Below are 25,056 nucleotides of genomic sequence, written 5' to 3' on the forward strand. Positions count from 1 at the left end.
GTCTAGGGTCTTTTAGACCCTCGATCCCTCCATAAAGTGTACCTGTCACGACATATTGCTGTCACCAGGGATGTTTACATTGCTTGTGACAGCAATAAAAGTGATCAGATTTTTTTTTTTTTAAAAACCTGTAATAAAGTTTAAAAAAAAAGAAAAAATAAATAGGAAAAAAAAAAAAAAAAAAATTTAGCCGTCCCCGTCACCGTTAGCTCGCGCACAAAAAAAAACGTATACGCAAGTCGAGCCGCAAATTAAATCGCTGTTCAAACCACACATGTGAGGTATCGCCGCGATCGCCAGAGCGTGGGCAATAATTAAAAAAAAAGAGCTACACTCTAACTCTAAACTGGTAACCGTTAAATAAATTTAAAGCGTCGCAGATTGAGATCTCTATTGACCGTAGTTTGTCGCCATCCCACGGGGGGGCGCAATTTTAAACCGTAACATGTTTGGTATCTATTTACTCGGCGTGACATCATCTTTCACAATATACAAAAAAAATGGGCTAACTTTACTGTTTAGTATTTTTTAAATGCAGTGAAATGTGATTTTTCAAATTTTTTCCAAAAAAATGGCGTTTTAAAGACCGCTGCGCAAATACCGCGTGACAAAAAATTTTGCAATGACCGACATTTTATTCTCCAGAGTCTTTGCTAAAAAAATATATATAATGTTTGGGGGTTCTAAGTAGTTTTCTAGGAAAAAATACTGGTTTTAACTTGTGAACAAAAAGTGTCCGAAATAGGGCTGGGGCTAAAGTGGTTAATGATATTATTATTATTAATAATAATACAATTAATAAATAATAATTACTTAAGTGCCGGTTCACACTAGGGCGACCTGTGAGGCGACCTGGTCGCCTCACAGTTCGCCGCAGGTCGCCTCCCATAGGGAAGCTGCGGACCCGTTCTAATAGGAGCGACACAAGTCGCTCCGACCTAGAAAAAGGGTCCGGAGCTTCTTTGGGGCGACCCGGAGGCGACCGCCATAGACTTCAATGTTATGAAGTCCGTGGCGGCCGCTCCGAGGTCGCGGCGCGCTGCTCGCACCGCGACCACGGAGGTCGCGGTGCGAAGTAGCGTCGCTGCAATGTGAACCGGCGCAAAAAAGGAGAGTGAAAAGTGTTGTTTTGCAGCTACTTTAAAAGACAAAATAATAATTAAATAGAAAGAACCCCTGTATGAGGTATAAGAGTATGAGCCCTTACTAGTGATTGCAGTACAATGATTTATTACATCTCTTCTCCGATCCTCTTGCTCTATTACAAGTGATGTAACTTCATCCTGTCAGCAGGAGGGAGAACAATAAATAGATTTGTTCCACATCACTCTCCTATTACTTAGACGTGAACATGATCAAGTTCAGTGGAGGGTAAATTAAGAAGATTCCTGCTATTTCTGACTGTTCTATAACTGAGTATTACATATGTATTTTTTAAGGAAATTTGCTTCCCCCAGCTGTTTAAAAAAGCAAGTGCAAACACTGAGAAACAGATTCATGAAATTGTTGGAATATGCAATTGACTATATTTCTTTACAAGGGACAAATTGAACAAAATGCGACAACTTTTTGCAATGTACATGCCAAAAAAGGGGCAATCACCTGATTGACTGACCATAGACCAGTAGGACCATAGGCTACAAGAGAAGGGTGATCTTTGCAAAGACAGGAGGGATTGTGAGCAGGATTGCATGAGAAACTTTACAAAATAGAGTAAATTATTAATATTGTAATACCGAAATAAGTAGGAGATACACATGGGATGGGGTAATGGATAATGGATGGGATAATGGATAAAGGATGGGGTAATGGTACCCTAGTCACATCTGTGTCCCCTACTTATTTCACCATCACAATATTAATCCTCAGCTCTGCTTTGGAAAATTTGACCAGAACTGCTTTTACCCACCTTTCCAAAACATAGAGGAGTGTTCTGCAGTCCTGAGAACTCAGGCAAGGCTGACAACACTGCTTGGGATTTCAGTGCAACAGAGGCAGTATTGTCAATTCACTAAAGGAATAAGTAGCCCACTGGATTTTTGGTAGCTTGACAGCTATGTTTTATACTTGCAGCATTTTTAAAGAAAAAAAAAAAAGGTAGGGAAATGTGTTTGTATTGTAAAGTCATACTGAAAAGTTTTTTTTTTTTTTTTTTATTGCCCAGGTATACACTTTAAACAGGCCACCTGTGGTCCATACCTAATGTGACAGCGTGTAATGATTATAAATTAATAATACACCTTAAATTAGCTATTATTTGCTGCCTAGGAATGGCACAAAGAAAAACTGGTATGCAATTTCTTTTTTATTCAGTTAATCCTCTCCCTAAGCGATGCAGGAATTTCCCTCATCCTGAAAAGTACCTAGTATTCCAGGTAACAATGCTATGCCTGTGATTAAATCAAGCAGTACACATGCTAAAAATACAGCTATACTTCTTTACATAGTTCCTGTTTTATAATATAATTAGGATTTGATAAGGTAGCTAATTGTTAAGATTTCCAGTGAAAGTTTATCAGTTTGAGCTTTTTAGGTTTGAAACAAATTAGGTCTCTTTGATGCTAAGAAAGTAATATCCTTAATTGGCCTGCTGGGTTTTCCTTACAATCCTACGTTCTCATTAATTAGAAGACTTTTTTTTTCCTGGAAATAAATAAAATGCACATCCTGTTATTTTTTGTGCACCTTCATATAGTGTACAATTCTAAAATAATCAATAGGGCACAAAAATACCTGTCCTTACAGTCAACATTGCATTTAGCAAAATTAACCTACGTGTTAAAGCAAACCTTGCACCTTTAAATCGAAACATAAAAACCCGTCTAAAATTCCCCATCGTATTCTGAAAAAGAAAAAAAAATATTTAGGAGACCACAAAATCCAGCTTTGACTTCTTTGGCTTTCTATTACGGTTTCTCAGCCCCCCCCCCCCCCCCCCCATGACACAAGAGAAGTTCTTGTATTTGCGCAGTTAAAGAGATTTGGTGGCATGTTTTGTTGGACAGTCCACATAAAAAAATGAATTGCCGTAATAGATGATGTCTGTGCAGGAGAGAAATATCAGAATGCCTCTTGGGATGTGTGACATAGAAATCCCAAGAGAGAAGTGTATCTCTCTAACTAAACTGGAAAGAGCCCTTCTTCACCCTACTCACACATGACTCACTTCTGTCTTCTACCGCCTGCTGCTGAATGGCCAATGTCCACCACTTTTTCTTAAAGTACAGACTCGGTGGAGAGCTGATATTCCAGATATTACTCCGGAAAATTGGCAGGAAGCCTTTAACTCCTATTCTGATACAGTTATTTCGGCCAGAGATAAGATGATTACATTAAGATAGTTACACAGGATGTACTACACCTAACAACACTTGTTCCATAGGCATAAAAGAGACACACCTATTTACCACAAATGTTCTACACATCCTTAAGATTTTCTGCATATGGGTCTGGGTATGTGATAGAGTTAGGTCACATTGATAGTGATAGAGTTAGGTCCCAGATTACTGCTTTTATTTCATCCACATTTGATCTCTTCAATATTTGTAATCCCAAATAGTGCTTAATGGGTGAAGATTTGAATCTTAGTGCCACACAAAAACATTCTACAAATTCTTCTTTCTTATGCCAAGAAATAGTGGCACTCCAATGGATACACACAGAGTCCCTCCATATCACTATGTGGAAGAGACTAATAAATCAAAATGTGCCTCTATAAAAAACTAACCTACAAGGCTAGAGGGTATCCAAAAATTGTTTATCAAATTTGGAGTGCCTGGTTAGATAGTCAAAATACAAGCGACTCCCTTTGTCTTTGATTACTGACCCACCACTTTAGAAAACTCTGCCTTTTATGACGTTGCAGCATAAACATTGCATGAAAATCACAAGACACGGGTATAGTTTGCTCTATAATAAGTGTTTATTTTTTTTTGCTTGTTTTTTACATTTGTTTTTTGTTTAGATGGCAGGTGAAAACAGTCCTGATCTAGCAAGTCCCTTCGTACTATTATGGCGCTTTTCCACTGCATGGAACCGTACCGGTTCAGCACACTTTTGTGCTTTTCCACTGCTGGTACCGCATGGTATAGGGTCGGAACGGTTCGGTACGGTACGGTATAGGTTTGCTTTTCCACTGCATGGAACCGAACGGTACGGTACGTCTCTGAAAAAACAGTACCTACTCGATTGTGGTTCCAACAGGTACCAAACTGGTACCATATCCCACAATCCTTTGCATGCAGTCACTACTAGCCACTGATTGGTCAGAGAATCCCAACCCACCCCGTTGTTATCCCACCCACTTAACTTTAGTATTACTTTAGTGGAAAAGCAAACCTATACCGTACCATACCGAACCGTTCCGACACTATGCCATGCGGTACCAGCAGGGCCGAGTAGAGCCGAGCCGGTACTTGCAGTGGAAAAGTGCCATTATATGATGCTACCTTGGTTTTGTTTTCCTCCATAGTTTGAAGTAGGATTACTCTTTTACATATATCACTTAATTGTACATGTCACCAGCAGTATTCTCTGCACAACTGGTTCATCATTTCCTATATATGCTGTACTTTTCTCGTGAAGTTTGACTCGATACCACTTCATTTGAAAATACTGTCAACTCCTTGATGTACCACAACTTTGCATTGTGATTGTACATGTGATTTTTTTTGTACATAAACAATAATACAAGTTAAAAAAAAAGAAGAAATAGGGGTGGCAGGCTGCCTTTTGTAGGTCTCCCCCCCCCCCCCCCCCCGCCTAGGCAAAAAAACAGGAATGTATGGGGGGCAACAGATCAAAAGGAGAAGAAAAACCCGAAAAAGACAGCATTTTTGGGGGGAGAGTGGGGTGGATAATAATTTTCTGGGTTTCATCAGCAGTTGATATATAAATGAGAAAGGTATTGGTTTATGTCAAGTTTTCTTCATGTAGAAAGTTATCTAATCTGAAGAGATTTAAAAATACTGGGAGTAATATTCTCTATTGCAACCCTTTTTTTCCTGTCCTGTACTTTAGTATAGGGAGATGGTCTTCTTCCAGTTTTAGACCTCTTATAACTGAAAGGAAACCTATCAGCTTAGAAATTTAAGAACCTTGGTGTTGATTGTGCAGTCTTTAGGACTGTCATCCTCATTCTTACATAATAACGTGACACCTGATACATATACTTGTCTAGGTTGGTGGCTCACCAGGAAGTAAAGGAAGGATAATCATGACAGCCCTGCAGAAAATCATTTAATTGATAATTATGTTATTTTTTAAAGTGCACAATATGATGGCAGCAATACAGGCGAAACAAGCAGGGGTATTATCTGAAAAGTTGAGTCCCCCTTTTTCTAAAATAGAAAACGCCTTTTAAAGATTAGTTAAAAAACAATCTCTTGCAAACAGTTTGGGGGGGGGGGGGTAATACTGCATTTTCAGATCAGGCATTTCAATATTGCCTGATTTAATAATGAGTTTCAATGAGTGCTTTAATTGCTGTTGAAGAAAGTACAATTTTTGGTAATATGTTAACCCTAAAAAGTCTAATACTTTGATATATTCCTCACATTATATAGTTTTTGTTAAGACATTTACAACTTATTATAAATGCAATTTAAGAGGTGGACAGTGGACATAGAACAAAAAATTATATTTAATTTAAGAAATTGGGAGTTATATGTAAGCATAAGCAGAATTTCTAATTACCCATGCCAACTGCCAAGCTGTAAGAGTATAATTTTGTTCTTTACTAGTCCATTATATTTAATATCTCCTCTATTATTGTCAATTACCATAACCTTTGAAGAAAATGTTCAGCATAGAGTGATTTCGTAGGAAATTTACTGTACTGAAGAGTTAAAGCGGTTTAAACATTAAGTGCTTATTGAAGCTTACCATGAGCAGGTTGAAAAATAACATTTTCAATAATGTGAATGATGAGCAGACTTTTTTACATCACATGGACAGTTGATTGATGACAGCATAAGTATCCTGTTAATGTGCTTCAATATCACAGAGTAGATAAGTTGTAATGGACGAAGAAGATCAGGGCTTCCACTTAGAATAGAAGAATTCAAAATGGCCTCTAAAGTTAAAAGTTGAAATTCCTAATTTGCAGACTACATCTATATGTAGTCATGAAATCATTTAACCCTTCCACTGATAGCGGAATGCAATCACAATATAAGCAGGAGTTACTTTTTAAAGGCTTTTTTTTTTATCATAGAACAGTACAGGGGAATGACATTTCAAGACCTCAGAACATTTTTCTCCTGTACTTTCCTATGTTCAATAAAAGGAATAAAGGTTGGAACTTAAGGCAAACAGAAGTACACGGTTCTAATACATATACGTTTACTGTTTTTACCTGCAAAAAGTCATGTTATATTGACCAACCATTATTGTGGGACAAACCCCTGCAAGCTAAGCACAATCACTCTGGTACATCCTAGTGCAGTGATGGCAAACCTTGGCACTCCAGATGTTTTGGAACTACATTTAATATGATGCTCAACTACACTGCAGAGTACATGAGCATCATGGGAACTGTAGTTCCAAAACATCTGGGGTGCCAAGGTTCACAATCACTGTCCTAGTGTAACATTACTACTTTTTGGTCCAGCTCCCTTCTCACTGGAGGCAATGATACTGATATATTATCCAAAGAACAGACTGGTTGCAGAGAGGTGACATAGGCTCATCGCTGAACCAGATAATAAGCGTGCCAGCCAAAATGGTTTGATGAGTTTGGCGTGAAGAAATGGCCTAGGCAGAATTCTAAACTCAACCCTACTGAACACATTTAAGATAAATTGGAACTCCCAATTGCGACCCAGGTCTTCCCATCCAATATCAATATCTAAACTCACAAATGCTCTGATTGTACACCAATTCCTATATACATACTCCAAAATCTTGAGGAAGGCCTTTCTAGAAGTGTGAAGGCTGTTATAGCCGCAAATGGGGAGAAATTCCAGCTAGGGCTAAATAAAGTTTGTACAGCACTCCCAGCGGGTTCATCTGTTAGTGAAGCAAATAGTTCATTTGGACCAGCTTGGTCCAAACACACAATTTAAGTTCAGCTTTAATGTCTATGGTTTTGGTAAGGGATGTCCAACAAGCTCATACAGGTGTGGTGGTCAGGTGTTCACAGACATTTGGCAATATAGTGTAGCACTAAAATGGCACTGGGGTTATAAGTAATGGTCTGCAGATCTTGGTCTCTTAGCCATTTCACTGTCTGTCCTCCAGTTGTTGGTGTGAATCTCTTTCATGGACTCTTTGCAAAGTCCAAAAAAATTTTTGGTTAATTGATTTTCTTTCTAATGGCGCTTTTCCATTGCATGGAACCAAACGGTTCGGCTCGCTTTTGTGCTTTTCCACTGCTGGTACCGCATGGTATGGTGTAGGAACGGTTCGGTTCGGTACGGTACGGCGGCGCTTTTCCCCTGCATGGAACCGAACGGTACAGCTCTCAAAAACAGTACCACCTCGATTGTGGTTCCAATAGGTACCATACCCGGTACCATATCCCACAATCCTTTGCATGCAGTCACTACTAGCCACTGATTGGTCAGAGAATCGTTGTTATCCCACCCACATCCCACCCACTTAACTTTAGTACTACTTTAGTGGAAAAGCAAACCATACCATACCGTACCGAACCGTTCCAACACCGTACCATGCGGTACCAGCAGTGGAAAAGCAAACCGGGCCAAGCAGGGCCGAGTAGAGCCGAGCCGTTACTTGCAGTGGAAAAGTGCCATAACTTGACCTCATAAAGTTTGTGATCATTGAATGGAAGTTAGATTGTAATCCCCTCTGATGCAAAGACTTAAGAAAATGCATGTGTTCATGCAAAACACTCCAATATGCCAACACTATATAAAGATTACTAATAAACAACAATGATTATTTTTTAACATTGTCAGTTTTTTTTGTACAATATGCCTTTAATACATCAACACAGTGCTAACAAATGTAGAATGTCCTACAAAATACATATGCTTACTTCAATACATGCCCCAAAGGATCTTTTTGTTTAAGTCCCCCATCTCTGCAGATACTTACACACACACTGTACACAATTTGGAATAGGAGCCAGGTAACCTACTATTATTTTAATATGTGGTAGGAGGAAACTGTAGCACCAGGGATGCATACACAAAAAGTAGACATGTGCCATTTGTATCTTAACAAATCACAACTCGGCTGAATTTTAACTAATATAAAATAAATTATAACGGAAATAACAAATTAATTTGGCATGATTCAAAAAGTCGTTAAGAGTCTAATGAAACAGCAGGTTGACTCTGAGTAAATCTTACAGCCCAATCAGCTGATTAATTTTGTGCTGGAAGTTGGATTACTAATACTGGCAAAGTGCATTCCTGAGAATGGAGTGAGAAGGGTGTTGTATATGAGCAGAGGAGATGAGTTTTGAGAAGCAGCAGAAGAGATATTGTGTGTTTGTGCTAATGGATTCAAGCTCTAAACATCAGGTTCCTCCTGGTACCAGCAGCAGTGACACAGCACAACCACTGGCAAAGTGCATTGCTGAGAAGGGTGTTGTATTGCATTTGAGCAGAGGAGATGAGTTTTGAGAAGCAGCAGAAGACACAATGTCATTGTGTGTGGGTGATAATAGATTCAATAAACAAACGACTTTCAGAAATACAATTCGTTGTCACAAATAAATAGTCATAAATAAAGAATTATCTAAAAAGGAAATAAACAATAACACAAATCAATTCGTTATAACGAATATCCATCGCATGGAGTCATCGCATTTGATTCGATGTGGTGAGGCTGTGCTGACGCCTTGGTATTGGTCACTGCGCTTTCCTTCATTGATTCAGCGTGGTGTATCCGGAAAGAAAGTAAGCATGGCTGTTGTCATGCCACTTCTATGTCATCCTCTATGTACACCTGGAGTCCATTGAGGTCTACCGGTCCCATGGTCCTATCCGGATGTTCTGTGGCTGTTCGGAGAGGAATTGGGTTGTCTATTCGTTTCTGGTGACTGACTTCACACGCCTGTTTGACCTTCCTTAACAGGGGGTCCAACTGTCTGGTAAGGGTACATCCTTTATTATTTGTGTGATCTCTGCCAAGAAACTCCATTTGCAAGAATTTTTGTTGGATCTGTGGCTACATTTTCAGCATTTGAATCCTTTTCCTCCACATGGACTTATGGACATTGGTTCATCTCCTTTCCTTTAGTTAGTTATTCCATTTAGTGGCGCTGTACCATCTTTACATTACATACTCTACAGAAATAACAAATTATCTGAAAACAAATTAATGCAACATAAGGAATATAACAACGAAAATATGTATTTTACGAATGAAAATGAAACACAATTTTGCAGAAGTCTAACAAAAAGTACATGCAATTTTCATACAGAGGTTTTTGGTGATTGAATTAAACCCAGGAATCTAGCATGGAAATAGTGAATGTTTTCTGTAAATGATGTGTAAACAATAGTATAAATTACACAATACAAAAGACACAAAATAGTTGGCAAGTCACTGGGGAGTAGAATGTCCTCACTGAGCGACATTTTGCGGTGTGCCGAGGTTAGAAATAGACATTTTTTTTTTTTTACAAGTAGAAAAAGAAGTAGATCTTTAATTGCATCTACCTGGCAATGCTTCCAGCAAGATTAATTTCCATTCTGATTGTACAAGTTATGCCAACAATGAAAAGAAGATGAAAGGTGCTAAGATTACTGCCCAGGACCACAAGAGCTAATTTAAACCACATCAAACAAAACCATGCTGGCAATATTACAAACAGCTTCTACTCTCTAACTTTAGACTTCTGTAATGACCTTTAATTCAGTATACTATGTACAGTGCGGTCACAGGTTCCTAGCAAGATGAGGGTACTTTACACAAATGCACCTAAATGTGGTAATAGCTTTTCAGGTAGGTACACAGTATATACATTTAATTTAATGTAGTTTGTCATATAAATGAATTTTGATTAGTAGATGAGCCCAAGTTGTTGACAGTCATTTCAAGTATTGACAAACTTGGCATATACTGTACATAGTATTTAAGATAAACACATTTTATGTGTGGTTTTGTCTTATCAGCCTGCAGTATAGAATAGAATACTGTATATATTTAATCATATAGGTTAACCCTTTGGATCATAGCAGACACCCCCGACTTAAATAAAAAATATACTAGTAATGGTCTTTTTTTTTAATTGTTTACAAGTTTTTAATTTAATATTTTATATAACTGATTTTATTACTTTTATAACTACTTTACTTTAAAAGAGAAATTGTGCTTTTTTTTTCAAAAATCATAATCAAAGTCTGATGCTGCATCTGTCCCCTTCTAAGACTAAAATCAAAGACTACTGATCGCTTGGCTTTCAGAGCTCTGTGAGCAAAGAGCTGGTGACTGTCAGTCACTGCTCTCTGCTCTAACCCCCCCCCCCCCCCCCACTCACTGGAGCTCTGGGCTGTGGAGGGAGCAGTTTTATACCCTGCTTGGTCGTTTGTACCCTATAATAAGGCTTACTTGTAAGTAAAATTAATATCTCCAAAACCTGCACAGTTTAGGAGATATTCACCCTGCATGCAGCCGCTGGCGTCATATCGTGCCGGAACTTCAGAGCTCCTTGCCGGAATGAAGGGCTCCCTCAGTGGTGAGCGGGCGCCGCTGCAGGGGCATTGTTCTAAGGTAAGTATTTCATATACGATGCGATGCATACGAGCACATTATGCTATTGTCTTGCGGGTTTCTTTTTTTTTGGGGGGGGGGTTTCCAGCGGTTTACTACCGCTTTAAGAGTTACTCACCACTATTTGTCTCAGCCAACCCCTACCCTGCCCTGCCCCTAATTCCACCCCTAAACACGCCCTTGTAAATTATCAAATGAAATGAAACTGTTAAATGTTTTATGCAGAATTAAGTTACAAAAATAAATATTAACAACAACTTTAACAATATTAACATAAAGCATATCAGTACCCATCAGTGCAGCCTCATCAGTGCCCAATAGTGCAGCTTATCAGTGCCCATCAGTGCAGCCTCATTAGTGCTTATCACTGCAGCCTCATCAGTTCCTATCAGGGCAGCTTATCAGTGCCCATCAATGCAGCCTTATCAGTGCCCGTCAATGTATCCTATCAGTATATATCAGTGCAGCCTCATCAGTGCTTATCAGTGTCCATAAATGCAGCCTATCAGTGCAGCCTCATCAGTGCCCATCAATGCAGCCTATCACTGCATCGGTATCACGGTAGGAGAGCCGGCGAGACTGACTGCACACTGATTCAATTTCCCTGCAATGTACCAGTGTGCTGTCTATCATAGAAGCAGGTCCAGTTGGCCGGCTTTTCGGAACCAAGCTGTGTCACAGCACAACAGGAGATCCTCACTCTGTGTCATCTGGCCAGCTCTCTTCCCAACATTTTCCTGGCTGATCGCTTCTGGCAGAAGTTGTGCAGCCCTTTTTACAGGACATCAGAGCGGCCTAGGGGGCAGGGAGGCAATTGCCCCCCCTGGGCCACTCTGATGCCTTTGTAAAAAATGCCACACCGCTTCTGCAAGAGGTGATCAGCCAGGAAACTGTCGGCCCAGTTCTCCCCTGCTCCACACTCACCCTCAGCTGATTTTCACTCGACAAATTTGAGCAGGCGAGTTGAAATTTTGAAGGCTGTACTATACTTTTGTGGCACACCCCCTAAGCAGCTGCAAGTAGAATAGAATCCCCTACCCTGCACAGCCTGGCACACCACATCTTCACAGGCACTCTGAGGCAGAAAATACTTCAGTGCTTTGTTTTTGTTTGTTTTTTGTTTTAGTGAGGGATTAGAACTTGGATGGGGATTGGAAACGTTATGGGATGCCCACTTGAGTAAACTTCTTTAGCGACACTTCAACTACAGTAAATACAGTCTCTATTTACACTCCTTTTCTGCCTCCTGCACAAAACGTGCTTGCCGAACAAAAATTACAGATCCAGCTTGAACACTACTTAGAGGTGACCTGACAGGGCACTCTGTCAGATTCAGCAAAAGCCTATTACAGGCAGGGACCGCGGGCCCCTTTGGTGTTTAGGAAGAGTCCCAGTGTCCAGCTACCTTCCTGTGGCTACTGATCCCAGCACCACCTCTTCAGCACTGCCAGCTCACCTTGCTGCAGCTGCCCCTTACACTAGCCCTCCTTGCTAATCTTCCCACAGTCCTCCCAGACTGCAACATTTACCAGCCAGCCAGCTGTCTTCTCCCTGGAGATCTCCTGGATGTGCTCGCTTGCTCCTGCTGTCCACACTTCTGCTCCCATGACTCGGGACAGGTCTCCTCTTTGTGTTCTGAGAGGATCCCTCCAGCACCCTACCCCCAGGTCTGAGGTCAACCCCTCCAGACAAGAGGGCTCCCCTCAAGGGCCTTCGACAGCCTCCTCAGCACTCCATCTTCTGCTTCCTCCCGAATCCCTCTGTAGTATTTAGAAGGTTTCCTCCCCCTGCCAGCCACTTTGACCAGGGATTGTTTGGGGTCCTCTTCAATACTCCAGGCAGCTCCTCCTAACCTCCCTCCCATTCTTCTTGAATTTTCTCCAAAGTTCCAGCAAGTAGAGGGTGCTACACTATACTCACTTCCTGCTGATGGCTGGGAGAGCTGAGTGTCCATTCCAGACTCTGCACAAAGGCAGCACGCAGAAATCCTTCAGGCATGATCGTGAGCTCATAAGCAGAGAACGGAAAGAGGAGGGGAGTGGTTACAGAACACATACTCAGCACTGAAACCACTGTATGAAAATGGGAGTTTACCTGTCATACGCGGCCAGCCATAGTAAATAACAGAGCATTGATGAGAGATAGCTGATCTATGTCAGCGACAGTAGTATGCTGGCTGTGGGATACCTGCTTGGATCTGCGGGAAGGCGGGACATTGTTCAGCTTCCTGGTGCAGTCCTGCAGGTTCCCCAATGGCTGTGAGGTATCATAGTGCCCCTCTCAATGCAGTGCCCGGAGCAGATTCCTCCCTGCCCCCCCCCCCCCAGTTTTTAGGTTTTTAGCCCTGGACTTGAGTACACTTGCTGCCTACATGTGGTAAATATGACACACTCATGTGCAATATTTTATATTTACTAGACAATGTAAACCTTTTATTTATTTCCCAAGAATGTGAAAACTTAATGTGCCAACATAACTTGTCAGGAATAGCACAGTTATGCATGCTTAGTTTGCTAAAATCTCACGTTCCTTAATCAGGTGAAAAGGAGTTGGTTTGACATCTTTCTAAGCTGATCTGCAGTTTGCCAGAACGATTTAGCAAATTGTTGCTGCAGTTTCCCAGATACCATTTTTTTTTTTTTTTTTTTTTTGCTTTTTTGCCTAAAATTTATGGTGTTAACTGGAGCACATTTAGTAAATATTTATCCTTCATGCAGCAGTACACAATAATGAGGAAAAAACGTTTCCAGTCTTACATTATTATTAATAAAAATAAAATGAGTCACCATAGAATACACTTTGTTACACAAATCACCACATCACAGCGTGTATTTAAACGACACAGTGATTACATGTTATTTATTCACTACAACGCAGATAAAAAAAATAAAAAAAACATGCTTTTATTAAATGTAATCAAACATAATTAAGGTTAGTTTCACATTATCGCACGATTGTTCCTGACGTGCATTGAAATGCGCTGCTCTTTTGCAGACGCACATGGATGTTATTAATTCCTAATGGGACCCCCACACATTGGCAAAACGCCCATGTTTTCACACATGGTAAACCGCATGGAGCTGCTGCACCATGCAGTTCCATGCAGCATGATTTTAAAAAAGGGTCCAGGACCTTTTCCCCCACACTTCTGCAGTTAGGGCAACCCAATAAAATGAATAGACTGCCTACATGCAGATCGTAGGTCAGAAAGGTATGAAAAGGTATGTTGCTTCCTGCTTTCTGGCCTAGGCCAAAACTCTGTCATTTATCCCAGGAGCCATGGACATTTTTTTCTTCCATCTGGAGGAGGAACTTTCTCAGCTAAGCACACCCTCCTGTCTTATTGCCTGAGCTAAGGGCAGATGGAATCCTGGTAGTAAATTCTACATGAATCATCTGCCCTTTGGCCGTGTTATTTAAAGTGATTTCTCAACAAAATAAAGCATGGAGACATGGATGGATGGGTTCCTTTGCTCTGAATAGTAAAAATGAAAGGGTTTTCGGCTTGTGGGGCTCAAATACAGTTTAGCTCTGCTTTAGGGCCATCGCTTGTGACTGATATAGATGGATAACATTTTTTATTTTTACTTTCCTTGTAAATGTAAATGCCATATATATATATATATATATATATATATATATATATATATATATAAAACCAATATACCTTAGTGCATTAGCATTTCACAATTTTATTTCACATGGGGATATGTTATTATTATTATTATTATTTATTATACAGGATTTATATAGCGCCAACAGTTTGCGCAGCGCTTAACAAAATGAGGGCAGACATTACAGTTACACTACAATTTGGAACAAAAGGAATCAGAGGGCCCTGCTCGTTAGAGCTTACAATCTAAAAGGGAGGGTCAATTGATACAAAAGGCAATAGCTGTGGGGGATGCGCTGATGGAGCAAGAGAAACAGCGTTATTAGTTAGTAGCCGGGTAGGCTTCTTTAAAGAGAAGGGTTTTCAGGGATCGTCTAAAGATGGATAGATTAGGGGACAGTCGGACAGATTGGGGTAGAGAGTTCCAAAGAATGGGAGAAGCTCTGGAGAAATCCTGGAGGCGAGCATGGGAAGAGGTGACAAGGGAGCTAGAGAGCAGGAGGTCTTGGGAGGACCGAAGAGAGCGGCTAGGTTGATATTTTGAGATCAGGTTAGTGATGTAGCTGGGGGCAGAGTTGTGGATGGCTTTGTAAACTGTTGTTAGCACTTTGAATTTTATTCGTTGGGTGAGTGGAAGCCAATGAAGGGATTGGCAGAGAGGGTTGGAGGACACTGAACGGTTGGTAAGGTGGATAAGTCTTGCAGCTGCATTCATTATGGATTGAAGGGGGGATAATCTATGTAAGGGTAATCCAATGAGGAGGGAGTTGCAATAGTCGAGGCGAGAGATAACCAGGGCGTGAATTAAGAGCTTGGTGGTGTCATTGGTTAAAAAGGGCCGTATTCTAGCGATGTTGCGGAGGTTAAGGCGGCATGATTTGGACAGGGATTGGATGTGAGCCTGAAAGGACAGTGCAGAGTCCAGGGTTACCCCTAGCACCCTGGCATGTGTGGAAGGACTAATAGTTATTCCATTGATCTTGACAGAGAATTCTGGGGAAGAGGCACGTAGAGGAGGAAATATTATGAGCTCGGTTTTAGATAGATTCAGTTTGAGGAAGTGGTGAGACATCCAGGCTGATATGTCTGTTAGTAGATCAGTGATGCGGGAGGAGACTGATGGGGTGAGCTGAGGGGTAGAGAGGTAGATTTGGGTGTCATCAGCATAGAAATGGTAGTGGAAGCCATGGGAGGCTATTAGCTGACCCAGGGAGGAGGTATAGATTGAGAATAGTAGCGGTCCAAGGACAGAACCTTGGGGGACCCCAACAGTAAGAGGAGTTGCAGAGGAGTAAGTGGAATTGTAAGTGACACTGAAGGTGCGGTGAGATAGGTAAGATTCGAACCAGTGGAGAGCACAGTCACGGAGACCGAGCAAACTGAGTTTTTTGAGAAGGAGGGGGTGGTCAACAGTATCAAAGGCAGCCGAGAGGTCCAAGAGTAAGAGTATCGAGTAGTGACCATTGGTCTTTGCTGTTAGTAAGTCATTTGTAAGTTTTAGGAGAGAAGTTTCTGTGGAGTGTTGCCGGCGAAATCCAGACTGAAGGGGATCAAGGAGGTTATTCTCAATGAGGTGCTTGCTCAGGCGGTTGTAGACTAAACGTTCAAGGAGCTTGGAAGCAAAAGGGAGTAAGGAGATGGGTCTTAAGTTATTAAGATTGGAGGGGTCTAGCGAGGCTTTCTTTGGTATGGGAGTTACTAGCGCATGTTTTAGAGAGCTGGGGAAGATCCCAGTGGAGAGGGAGAGGTTGAAGATATGAGTTAAAGAGTGTAGGATAGAGTCAGAGGGTGACCGTAGTATTTGAGAAGGAACAGGGTCCAGAGGGCAGGAAGTTAGGTGGGCATTAGAAAAAATGTTAGTAACTTCCTCTACAGTAGTTGGGTTAAACAAGGGAAGTATTGATTGTGCAGGAGGACAAGGTGTGTAAGGTGAGGGAGATATCTTTAGTGTAAAAATTTCTTCACGAATTGTATCGATCTTATTTTTGAAGTGATTGGCAATCTCTTGGGCAGTGAGTAAGTTAGTGGGTGGAGGCAATGGAGGACGAAGTAGAGCGTTGAAGGTAGAAAAGAGTTGACGGGGACTGTGTGAGAGGGTGTTAATGAGAGTGATAAAGTAGGTCTGTTTGGCAGTGTGTAGGCAGGAACTGTATTTTTGGAGGGCAGATTTATATTGACAGAAATCTTGCTGTGACTTAGTCTTACGCCACAGACGCTCAAGAGCACGACTACGTTTTTTGAGGCTTCTGGTATTGTCTGTCTGCCAGGGTTGAAGCGGTCGGGGCCTGATTCTGTGTGTAGTGAGGGGGGCCAAAGCATCCAGGGTAGATGACAGTGAACTGTTGTAGACAGAAGTGGCCATGTTGGGGCAGGAGAGGGATGAGATTGTGTTGAAGAGACCATCTGTAGCAGAAAAAAGAAGTGAAGGGTTCAGATGGCGAAGGTTTCTACGGGTAATTGTTCGGTAGTTGGAAGGTAAGGAGGAGGACAAGGAGAGACTGAAACTAATGAGGTGGTGATCAGAGAGAGGGAATGGAATGTTGGAGAGGTTGTGAGGGGTGCATAGGTAGGAGAACATGAGGTCAAGGCTGTTGCCATTAGAGTGAGTAGAAGCATGTGTCCATTGTTTTAGGTCAAAAGAGGAGGTTAAGCTCAAAAGTTTAGAAGTAGCAGGAGTGTTAAGATTAACAGGGATGTTGAAGTCTCCAAGAATGATTGTGGGAATTTCAGAAGAGAGAAAGTAGGGTAGCCAGGCAGAGAAGTCATCAAGGAAGCCTGATACCGGTCCAGGAGGCCGATAGATCACAGCAATTCTCAACGAAACTGGAGAAAATAGACGAATACAGTGAGCTTCAAATGAGGAGAGAGACAGAGAAGGCGGTGGATGAAGAACCTGAAAAGTGCTTTGAGGGGAAAGCAGAATTCCAACCCCACCTCCTTTACGTCCACTAGGCCTGGGAGAGTGAGTCCACAGGAGGCCACCATGGGAGAGGGCAGCAGGAGAAGGAGAGTCAGAGTCTTGAAGCCAGGTCTCAGTAATTGCAAGCAGGTTGAAGGAGTTTGTGATAAATAGGTCATGGACAGAGGTGAGTTTGTTGCAAACAGAGCGGGCATTCCAGAGGGCGCAGGAGAAGGGGAGGTTGGCTTGAGGCAGAAGAGGAATAGAAACCAGATTGTGTGGATTTCGGCTGGTGTCAGAGGATAGGGGGTGATGGGTATGTCTGCCAAAGGTAAATGATGGGGGTCCAGGATTTGGGGAAATATCTCCAGAGGTTAGGAGAAGCAAAAGGGTGAGGGAGGTGATATGGGAGTATGATTTATGAGGGGGGACACATCTCAGTGTCCTGTAGATATTATTGGTGTGTGGGTTCAGAATCAGCAGGAGTTGATGAGTGCAGTATAAAGGTGAAGATAGGAGTGAGGGTGATATATACAAGCTGTGGGGCGGAGATGAGGGGTGAAGGAGAGAAAGTTTTAGGAGAGAGGATGCAAACATGAGAAGGAGAATTAGGGATTGCATAATACAGGGTGGTGAGATTGAGATGTAAACTGAATGTGAGATGGAAAAGCAGTATAGAGTCTCAGCTCACCTGTAGTCTGTCTGTTGGCTTGCAGTTGTATGCTTTGTGCATTCGCTAAAGTGCTGAGCAGAAGTGTAATACTTAATCCAATATTAATACTTTATCCAAGATAATAGTTGCCAATGCAATCCCAGCCTGTGCATCTCCTAGAAAGGGCTTAAATTTATACTGAGTTGGGTGGAGGTATTGCCAATTAATCAATTAGGATTGCATAGGAGGGACACATGGCTGACAGAATAAACTTCTCACACCAAAAACAGACTACAAGGAATAGCAAGAGGGCAGAATGGCAGAGTAATAAAGATAAGGACAGCTCATAATTTGGGTAGAGACAAGAGAAAGCAAAACAAACATCAGTGTTCAATGGACAGAGGTAAAAGATTTTGAAAGCAGCATAAGAAAGCAGCATATGATTACCATTAAGCACATTAGAGAAATGATTCTGTTTCAGTTAAAGGTGGATTTTGAAAGCAGCATAAGAAAGCAGCATATGATTACCATTAAGCACATTAGAGAAATGATTCTGTTTCAGTTAAAGGTGGATTTTGAAAGCAGCATAAGAAAGCAGCATATGATTACCATTAAGCACATTAGAGAAATGATTCTGTTTCAGTTAAAGGTGGATTTTGAAAGCAGCATAAGAAAGCAGCATATGATTACCATTAAGCACATTAGAGAAATGATTCTGTTTCAGTTAAAGGTGGATTTTGAAAGCAGCATAAGAAAGCAGCATATGATTACCTGTGGAGGGATAGAGAAGAGCTTTTTAGAAAGTGCTGAGCAGAAGTGTAATACTTAATCCAATATTAATACTTTATCCAAGATAATAGTTGCCAATGCAATCCCAGCCTGTGCAACCCCCTGCCTGTTAACCTCAAAACACTGCAGTGTTGGGGAAAGCACTAAAAACGATTCAAATGGCATAAACTGGAAATATTCCAAACTTTTCTCTTCAGGTAGAAAACATTTCATGGCCCCTATGGTAATAAACAATATATATTGATATATACATTATTATTTTTTAATATTTCCAAGATGAAATTACTACTTTCTGTTTTTTACGGCAGCCAAACAATTGATAAAGCCTGGAAATTGCCCACTCTTTCTTTGGCTGAAACCAAGTCCAGGATCAACCTTGTGCACTGGTGCGCAGTCATGTTGGAACAGGAAGGGGCCATCCCCAAACTGTTCCAACAAAGTTGGGAGCATGAAATTGTCCAAAATGTCTTGGTATGCTGACACCTTAAGAGTTCCCTTTACTGGAACTAAGGAGCAAAGCTCAACCCCTGAAAAAGGACTTCACACCATAATCCCCCCTCCATCAAATCATTTGGACCAGTGCACAAAGCAAGGTCCATAAAGACATGAATGAGCGAGTTTGGGGTGGCCTGCACAATCCTAACCCTAACCCGATAGAACACCTTTAGGATGAACTAGAGCGGAGACTGCAAGCCAGGCCTTCTCGTGCAACATCAGTGCCTGACCTCACAAATGCGCTTCTGGAAGAATGGTCAAACATTCCCATAGACACACTCCTAAACCTTGTGGACAGCCTTCCCAGAAGAGTTGAAGCTGTTATAGCTACAAAGGGTGGGCTAACTCAATATTGAACCCTACGGACTAAGTATGTCTGGTTTGGTATTCATGATCATAGAGGATTTTTTATGATCCTTTTATTATCCTAATATATATTGATTGGGATAGCCCACAATATAATTTTTTCCACAGAGTTATGTAGTATAGTATTTATCTACCTTTTTTGTGCAGCAGTCTCACCACTGTAAGCCAAGCGCGAGTTCCAGCATTTTTTAAATTAAACCTAATAAATAGACAGAGCTTCTGGAATCCATATTTTCCAAAGGACAATAGGATATTATCAATTCTGAACCTTTTAAAACTGGCACGATAGTCCTGCAGATGTCATTACAAGGTACAGGAAGAATCGCTGAGCTTCCGTTGCTTTATCCCTTTAAGGAGTCACGACCTCTAAATAAGTAAAGGTTTGTTTTATGATTATATGCTGTACAGAACAGGGGATGCAACTTCAGAAGTAATCAGTACAGGATATTAGTGAACAAAGAAGAGATTTAGGTTCCTTACCGTGGTGTGCACCAAATGCTGGCGTTCTCAACTTACTAATTGCTTCTTCTCTTAAGCCTGCCTTTTTTTTCCCCCTAGTTGTCTAAGAAATCTACTTTACATACTATATAAAGCTTTTCTTCCTACATTTATAAAAGAAGGTCATTAATATTTGAACTTCTTGCTGCCAGACAGTTCACAGATTAAAGATGAAGTGCTTGTGAAGCCACATTCATTGTACACTGCTCTCTTTGTGACCCATGCTACTCTATCCTAATCACAACTCCTAAATTTCCCCTGGAGATCAGCTAAAGAAGCTTTCAGGAAATTAACTCTACAACAAGAGCGTGGCAACGGTCTCGGCGTGAGCACTGTTATACAGGGTGTTCCTGTTATACAGGGTGTTCCTAATACTTGTAGGCAACGGAAAACAGAAAAAAGTATCTTCCTACATACTTAACCACTTCTGGACCGGAAGGTTTTCCCCCCTTAATGACCAGGACATTTTTTGCGATTCAGGCACTGCGTTACCTTAACTGACGATTGTGTGCCGCTGTACCCAAATAAAATTGATGTCCTTTTTTTCCCCACAAATAGAGCTTTCTTTTGGTGGTATTTGATCACCTCTGCGATTTTTTTTTTTTGCGCTATAAACAAAAATAAGCGACAATTCCAGAAAAAAAACAATATTTTTCACTTTCTGCTTTATAACATTCCCAATAAAAAAAATTTAAAAATCTAATTTTTTCATCATTTTGTGATGTGATGTGGCCAATATGTATTCTGCTACATACAGTCAGGTCCATAAATGTTGGGACATCGACGCAATTCTAACCTTTTTGGTTCTATACACCACCACAATGGATTTGAAACAAACAGACTTTCAGCTTTAATTTGAGGGTATTTACATCCCAATCAGGTGTGTGGTGTAGGAATTACAACAGTTTGTATATGTGCCTCCCACTATTTAAGGGACCAAAATCAATGTGACAGAACAACAATCATAAATCAAACTTTCACTTTTTAATACTTGGTTGCAAATCCTTTGCAGTCAATTACAGCCTGAAGTCTGGAACGCATAGACATCACCAGACACTGGGCTTCATCCCTGGTGATGCTCTGCCAGGCCTCTACTGCAACTGTCTTCAGTTCCTGCTTGTTCTTGGGGCATTTTCCATTCAGTTTTGTCTTCAGCAAGTGAAATGCATGCTCAATCGGGTTCAGGTCAGGTGATTGACTTGGCCATTGCATAACATTCCACTTCTTTCCCTTAAAAAACTCTTTGGTTGCTTTTGCAGTATGCTTCGGATCATTGTCCACCTGCACTGTGAAGCGCCGCCCAATGAGTTCTGAAGCATTTGGCTGAATATGAGCAGATAATATTTCCCAAAACACTTCAGAATTCATCCTGCTGCTTTTGTCAGCAGTCAAATCATCAATAAATACAAGAGAACCAGTTCCATTGGCAGCCATACATGTCCACACCATGACACTACCACCACCATGCTTCACTGATAAGGTGGTATGCTTTGGATCATGAACAGTTCCTTTCCTTCTCCATACTCTTCTCTTCCCATCACTCTGGTACAAGTTGATCTTGGTCTCATCTGTCCATAGGATGTTGTTCCAGAACTGTGAAGGCTTTTTTAGATGTTGTTTGGCAAACTCTAATCTGGCCTTCCTGTTTTTGAGGCTCACCAATGGTTTACATCTTGTGGGGAACCCTCTGTATTCACTCTGGTGAAGTCTTCTCTTGATTGTTGACTTTGACACACATACACCTACCTCCTGGAGAGTGTTCTTGATCTGGCCAACTGTTGTGAAGGGTGTTTTCTTCACCAGGGAAAGAATTTTTGGTCATCCACCACAGTTGTTTTCTGTGGTCTTCCGGGTCTTTTGGTGTTGCTGAGCTCACCGGTGCGTTCTTTCTTTTTAAGGATGTTCCAAACAGTTGATTTGGCCACACCTAATGTTTTTGCTATGTCTCTGATGGGTTTGTTTTATTTTTTCAGCCTAATGATGGCTTGCTTCACTGATAGTGATTATTTTTTTTACTAGTAATGGCGGTGATTAGCGATTTGTAGCGGGACTGCGACGTTGCAGCGGACAGATCGCACACCTGACATTTTTGACATTTTTGGAGGACCAGTGACATTACTACAGTAATCAGGGCTAAAAATATGCACTGTTACTGTAATATAGACACTGGCAGGGAAGGAGGTTAACACCAGGGGCGATCATAGGGTTAAATGTTTCCCTAGGGATTGCTTTCTAACTGTGTGGGGGGGTGGGAGGGCTTATGGAATAAACACAGGGACCTGTGCTCCTAAACAGGCATCTTCTTTTTTTTAATAAAATACTTCCCTCCTCCTTAATTTTTTTTCCTGTATTGTATCTCAGTGCTGCTAAACTCATGCAATGTATTCACAGTCACTTCTTGCCTACAAGTATGTGCTCTAGCAATGACTACATAGCATTTCTCAGGCCACGTTTTCACATGATGACAACAGTGGGCCACTACTGCATAATGTGTGTTGAAATGGTCACTTGTGGTCTCCATCAAAAGCCCATGTGACAGAAATAACACAACGAGCAGACAGTGACAATGTGCTGTCACTTTATATTAGGAACAAGGTCCTTTGTGCCAGGATCACCACGTATTATTTTAATGAAAGCTGCAGGTCTAAAGTTGAAATTGAAAATGACTTTTGAAATTGCATTAACACATTAAGCTTATATGAGCTTTTAATATTTGGATTTACATATAAGTGTGGTTACCGATCCTATATTCAGCATAATTAGGGAAATCTGGTGATCTCTTTGAAACAGGGAACATAGCAACCTTTCTCATGGGTCCTCGTGGGAAGGTCAGGGATCAGTCCTTCTCCATTATAAGTCTGGTGGTGACCACAAGGAAAGTTTCCTACTTTGACAAGTAATAGTATATATAATAATATTCATTGTAGATAATAATATACAAGTAAGACAATAATAATCCTATATTAGGCCCTCTATTCCACGCTCCGAAAAAGGTATTACAAAAAAGAACAGGCTGTGAGACATTTATCCTTCTTCAGATGGCTTGCACAGTGCCAACACCAAAATAAATCCTCATTCCAATTCAGCCAAGAGATAAATGCTGTAGACATACTGTATATTTGTAAGGCTTTTGCTTTTCTGCATTGAAAAAGGACTTATTTTCCAGAATAAATCACCTTAAAGCGGAGTTCCTGCCACAAAATCGACATAATCGAGTTTGGGCCATCCGCTTGCTATTGGTCACCTGAAAAACAAATGGATAGTTACGATTTCTTTTTTTTTTTGTTTACTTACCTTGTTATTGAAGAAAAATATACTCACCTTTCTTCCACTTCCTCCCTCTGTGGCCGCGGCCCACGCTGTCACTTCCTCTTTGCGTTGATTCCTGGGAGCTGAACGTCATCGCTCCCAGGAATCAATGCGCCTGCACCGGCCCCGACGTCAGTTCCGGTGCGGGCGCCTCATTCCCTGCTAAACAGCTTCTGGGCATGCCCAGAAGCTGTGGAGGGATGACACGCCCACACCGGAAGTGACGAGCGGGGCTGGTGCAGGCGTATTCTGGGAGAAGAGGACACAGAATAGGACACAGAAGAGGACGCGCTGGCTTCAGCTGCCCACATCCAAGATGGCAGTGCTGGAGAAGAAATTTTCAAGGTAAGTATTTCTTCTAAAAGGTAAGTGCGACCCGGGACAGTACAGACGCTATCCATTGTGGAATGTACTAGCCCTGACTGTCCCGGGGGTATTTTTAGCTAAATTTCACCCCCGTGGCCGGAACTCCACTTTAATATCCATTTACTTACTATATATTCTTCATTTATGGCGATAGACCTGGTAAAAACAAGTAAAGGTGAAGAGCTACCACATAGGGAATGTAAGCGATAAAAGAAGAACCTGTGTTTTCTCAAAATGAAGAGAACCCCGCTGGAATGCTTAGAGTAACTGATGAGTAGTATGATGCAGGGTGTTATAAAAGGCATTGAGGGGGAGTACTCAACACAGCAACATGATGAATGAATCCTGGGAATAGAGTGATGGTTAGGTTATGTGGGTAATAAGGATTTATGTTGAAGAATTCAAAGTGGTTTACTTATATTAGGTGACTCAAATTAAACTGATTTCTCTTTGGAAAAGTACAGACTTTTTTTATCATACAGGATTTATATAGCACCAACAGTTTGCGCAGCGCTTTGCAATATGAGGGAAGACAATACAGTTACAATACAATTCAATACAGGCGGAATTAGAATGCCCTGCTCGTTAGAGCTTACAATCTTGAAGACATGGAAGGTAAATTGAAAAATTATTCCTCAGATATCCTGCCTGTCTTGCTCTGTTACACTATCAAAATGGTATATGAGGCTGTGACATAATAGACTCCTTGCTTAGGTGGTTAGTCATGTGAACAAAGTCACCTGCTATCTCTTAAAGGATTTGGAGGAATGAACATTTAGGCTCATTTCACACAGTAAGTCCGTCAAACTGACTCCGCTTTTCTCAGCGGGGGATCGATCCGCTGATCCCCCGCTGAGCAGGAGAATGACAGCTGTTCTCCGCACTGTTCATAGATCTCTATGGGGGAATCGGATGGGAACGGACCATCAGTCCGTTCTCATCCGATCCGATCCGCTGTACGCATGGAAAATAGGGTTTCCATCCGTCCAGATTTGACGGATCGGGTGTCAGCGGACATGTCTCCGCTGACATCCGATGCCCCATAGAGATGCATGGGTGGACCGTTCAGATCCGCCAAAAAAACGGACAGGCGGATCTGAACGGTCCGCCTGTGTAAAAGGGGCTTTAGGCCCCTTTCACACAGGCTTTCCAATCAGGTCCGCCTGTCAGTTTTTCAGGTGGATCTGATCGGATGCTCCATGCAGCCCTATGGAGCAGCGGAAGTCAGCGGTGACATCTCCGCTGACACCCGCTGCTATCTGATCCGATCCTGTCCATGAAATCCAGATGAATGGAAACCCTAGTTTCCATCCTTCTGGAGGATCGGATAGGATAGGATCAGATGGCAACAGACAGTTGGTCCATTTTCATCCGATCTCCCCT

General features: G+C 41.5%; 2 protein-coding genes across 2 annotated transcripts in view; one reads left to right on the forward strand and one right to left on the reverse strand.

Moving 5' to 3' along the window:
- The window catches only part of LOC309546740 (uncharacterized protein), a gene marked incomplete at both ends in the record, with an annotated part of 39,045 nt that extends 20,008 nt beyond the window's left edge, over positions 1-19,037 (reverse strand). The window contains 2 exons of the mRNA XM_082246436.1: positions 16,989-17,643; positions 18,943-19,037. Coding sequence (XP_082102562.1) covers positions 16,989-17,643; positions 18,943-19,037 — 750 coding nt within the window. The remainder of the gene's footprint in view (positions 1-16,988; positions 17,644-18,942) is intronic.
- The window catches only part of FREM2 (FRAS1 related extracellular matrix 2), a gene marked incomplete at its 5' end in the record, with an annotated part of 315,063 nt that overhangs the window by 211,885 nt on the left and 78,122 nt on the right, over positions 1-25,056 (forward strand). The window lies entirely within an intron of this gene.

Source organism: Pelophylax lessonae, assembly GCF_965119305.1.
Source record: "Pelophylax lessonae genome assembly, chromosome: 2".
Lineage (NCBI taxonomy): Eukaryota > Metazoa > Chordata > Amphibia > Anura > Ranidae > Pelophylax > Pelophylax lessonae.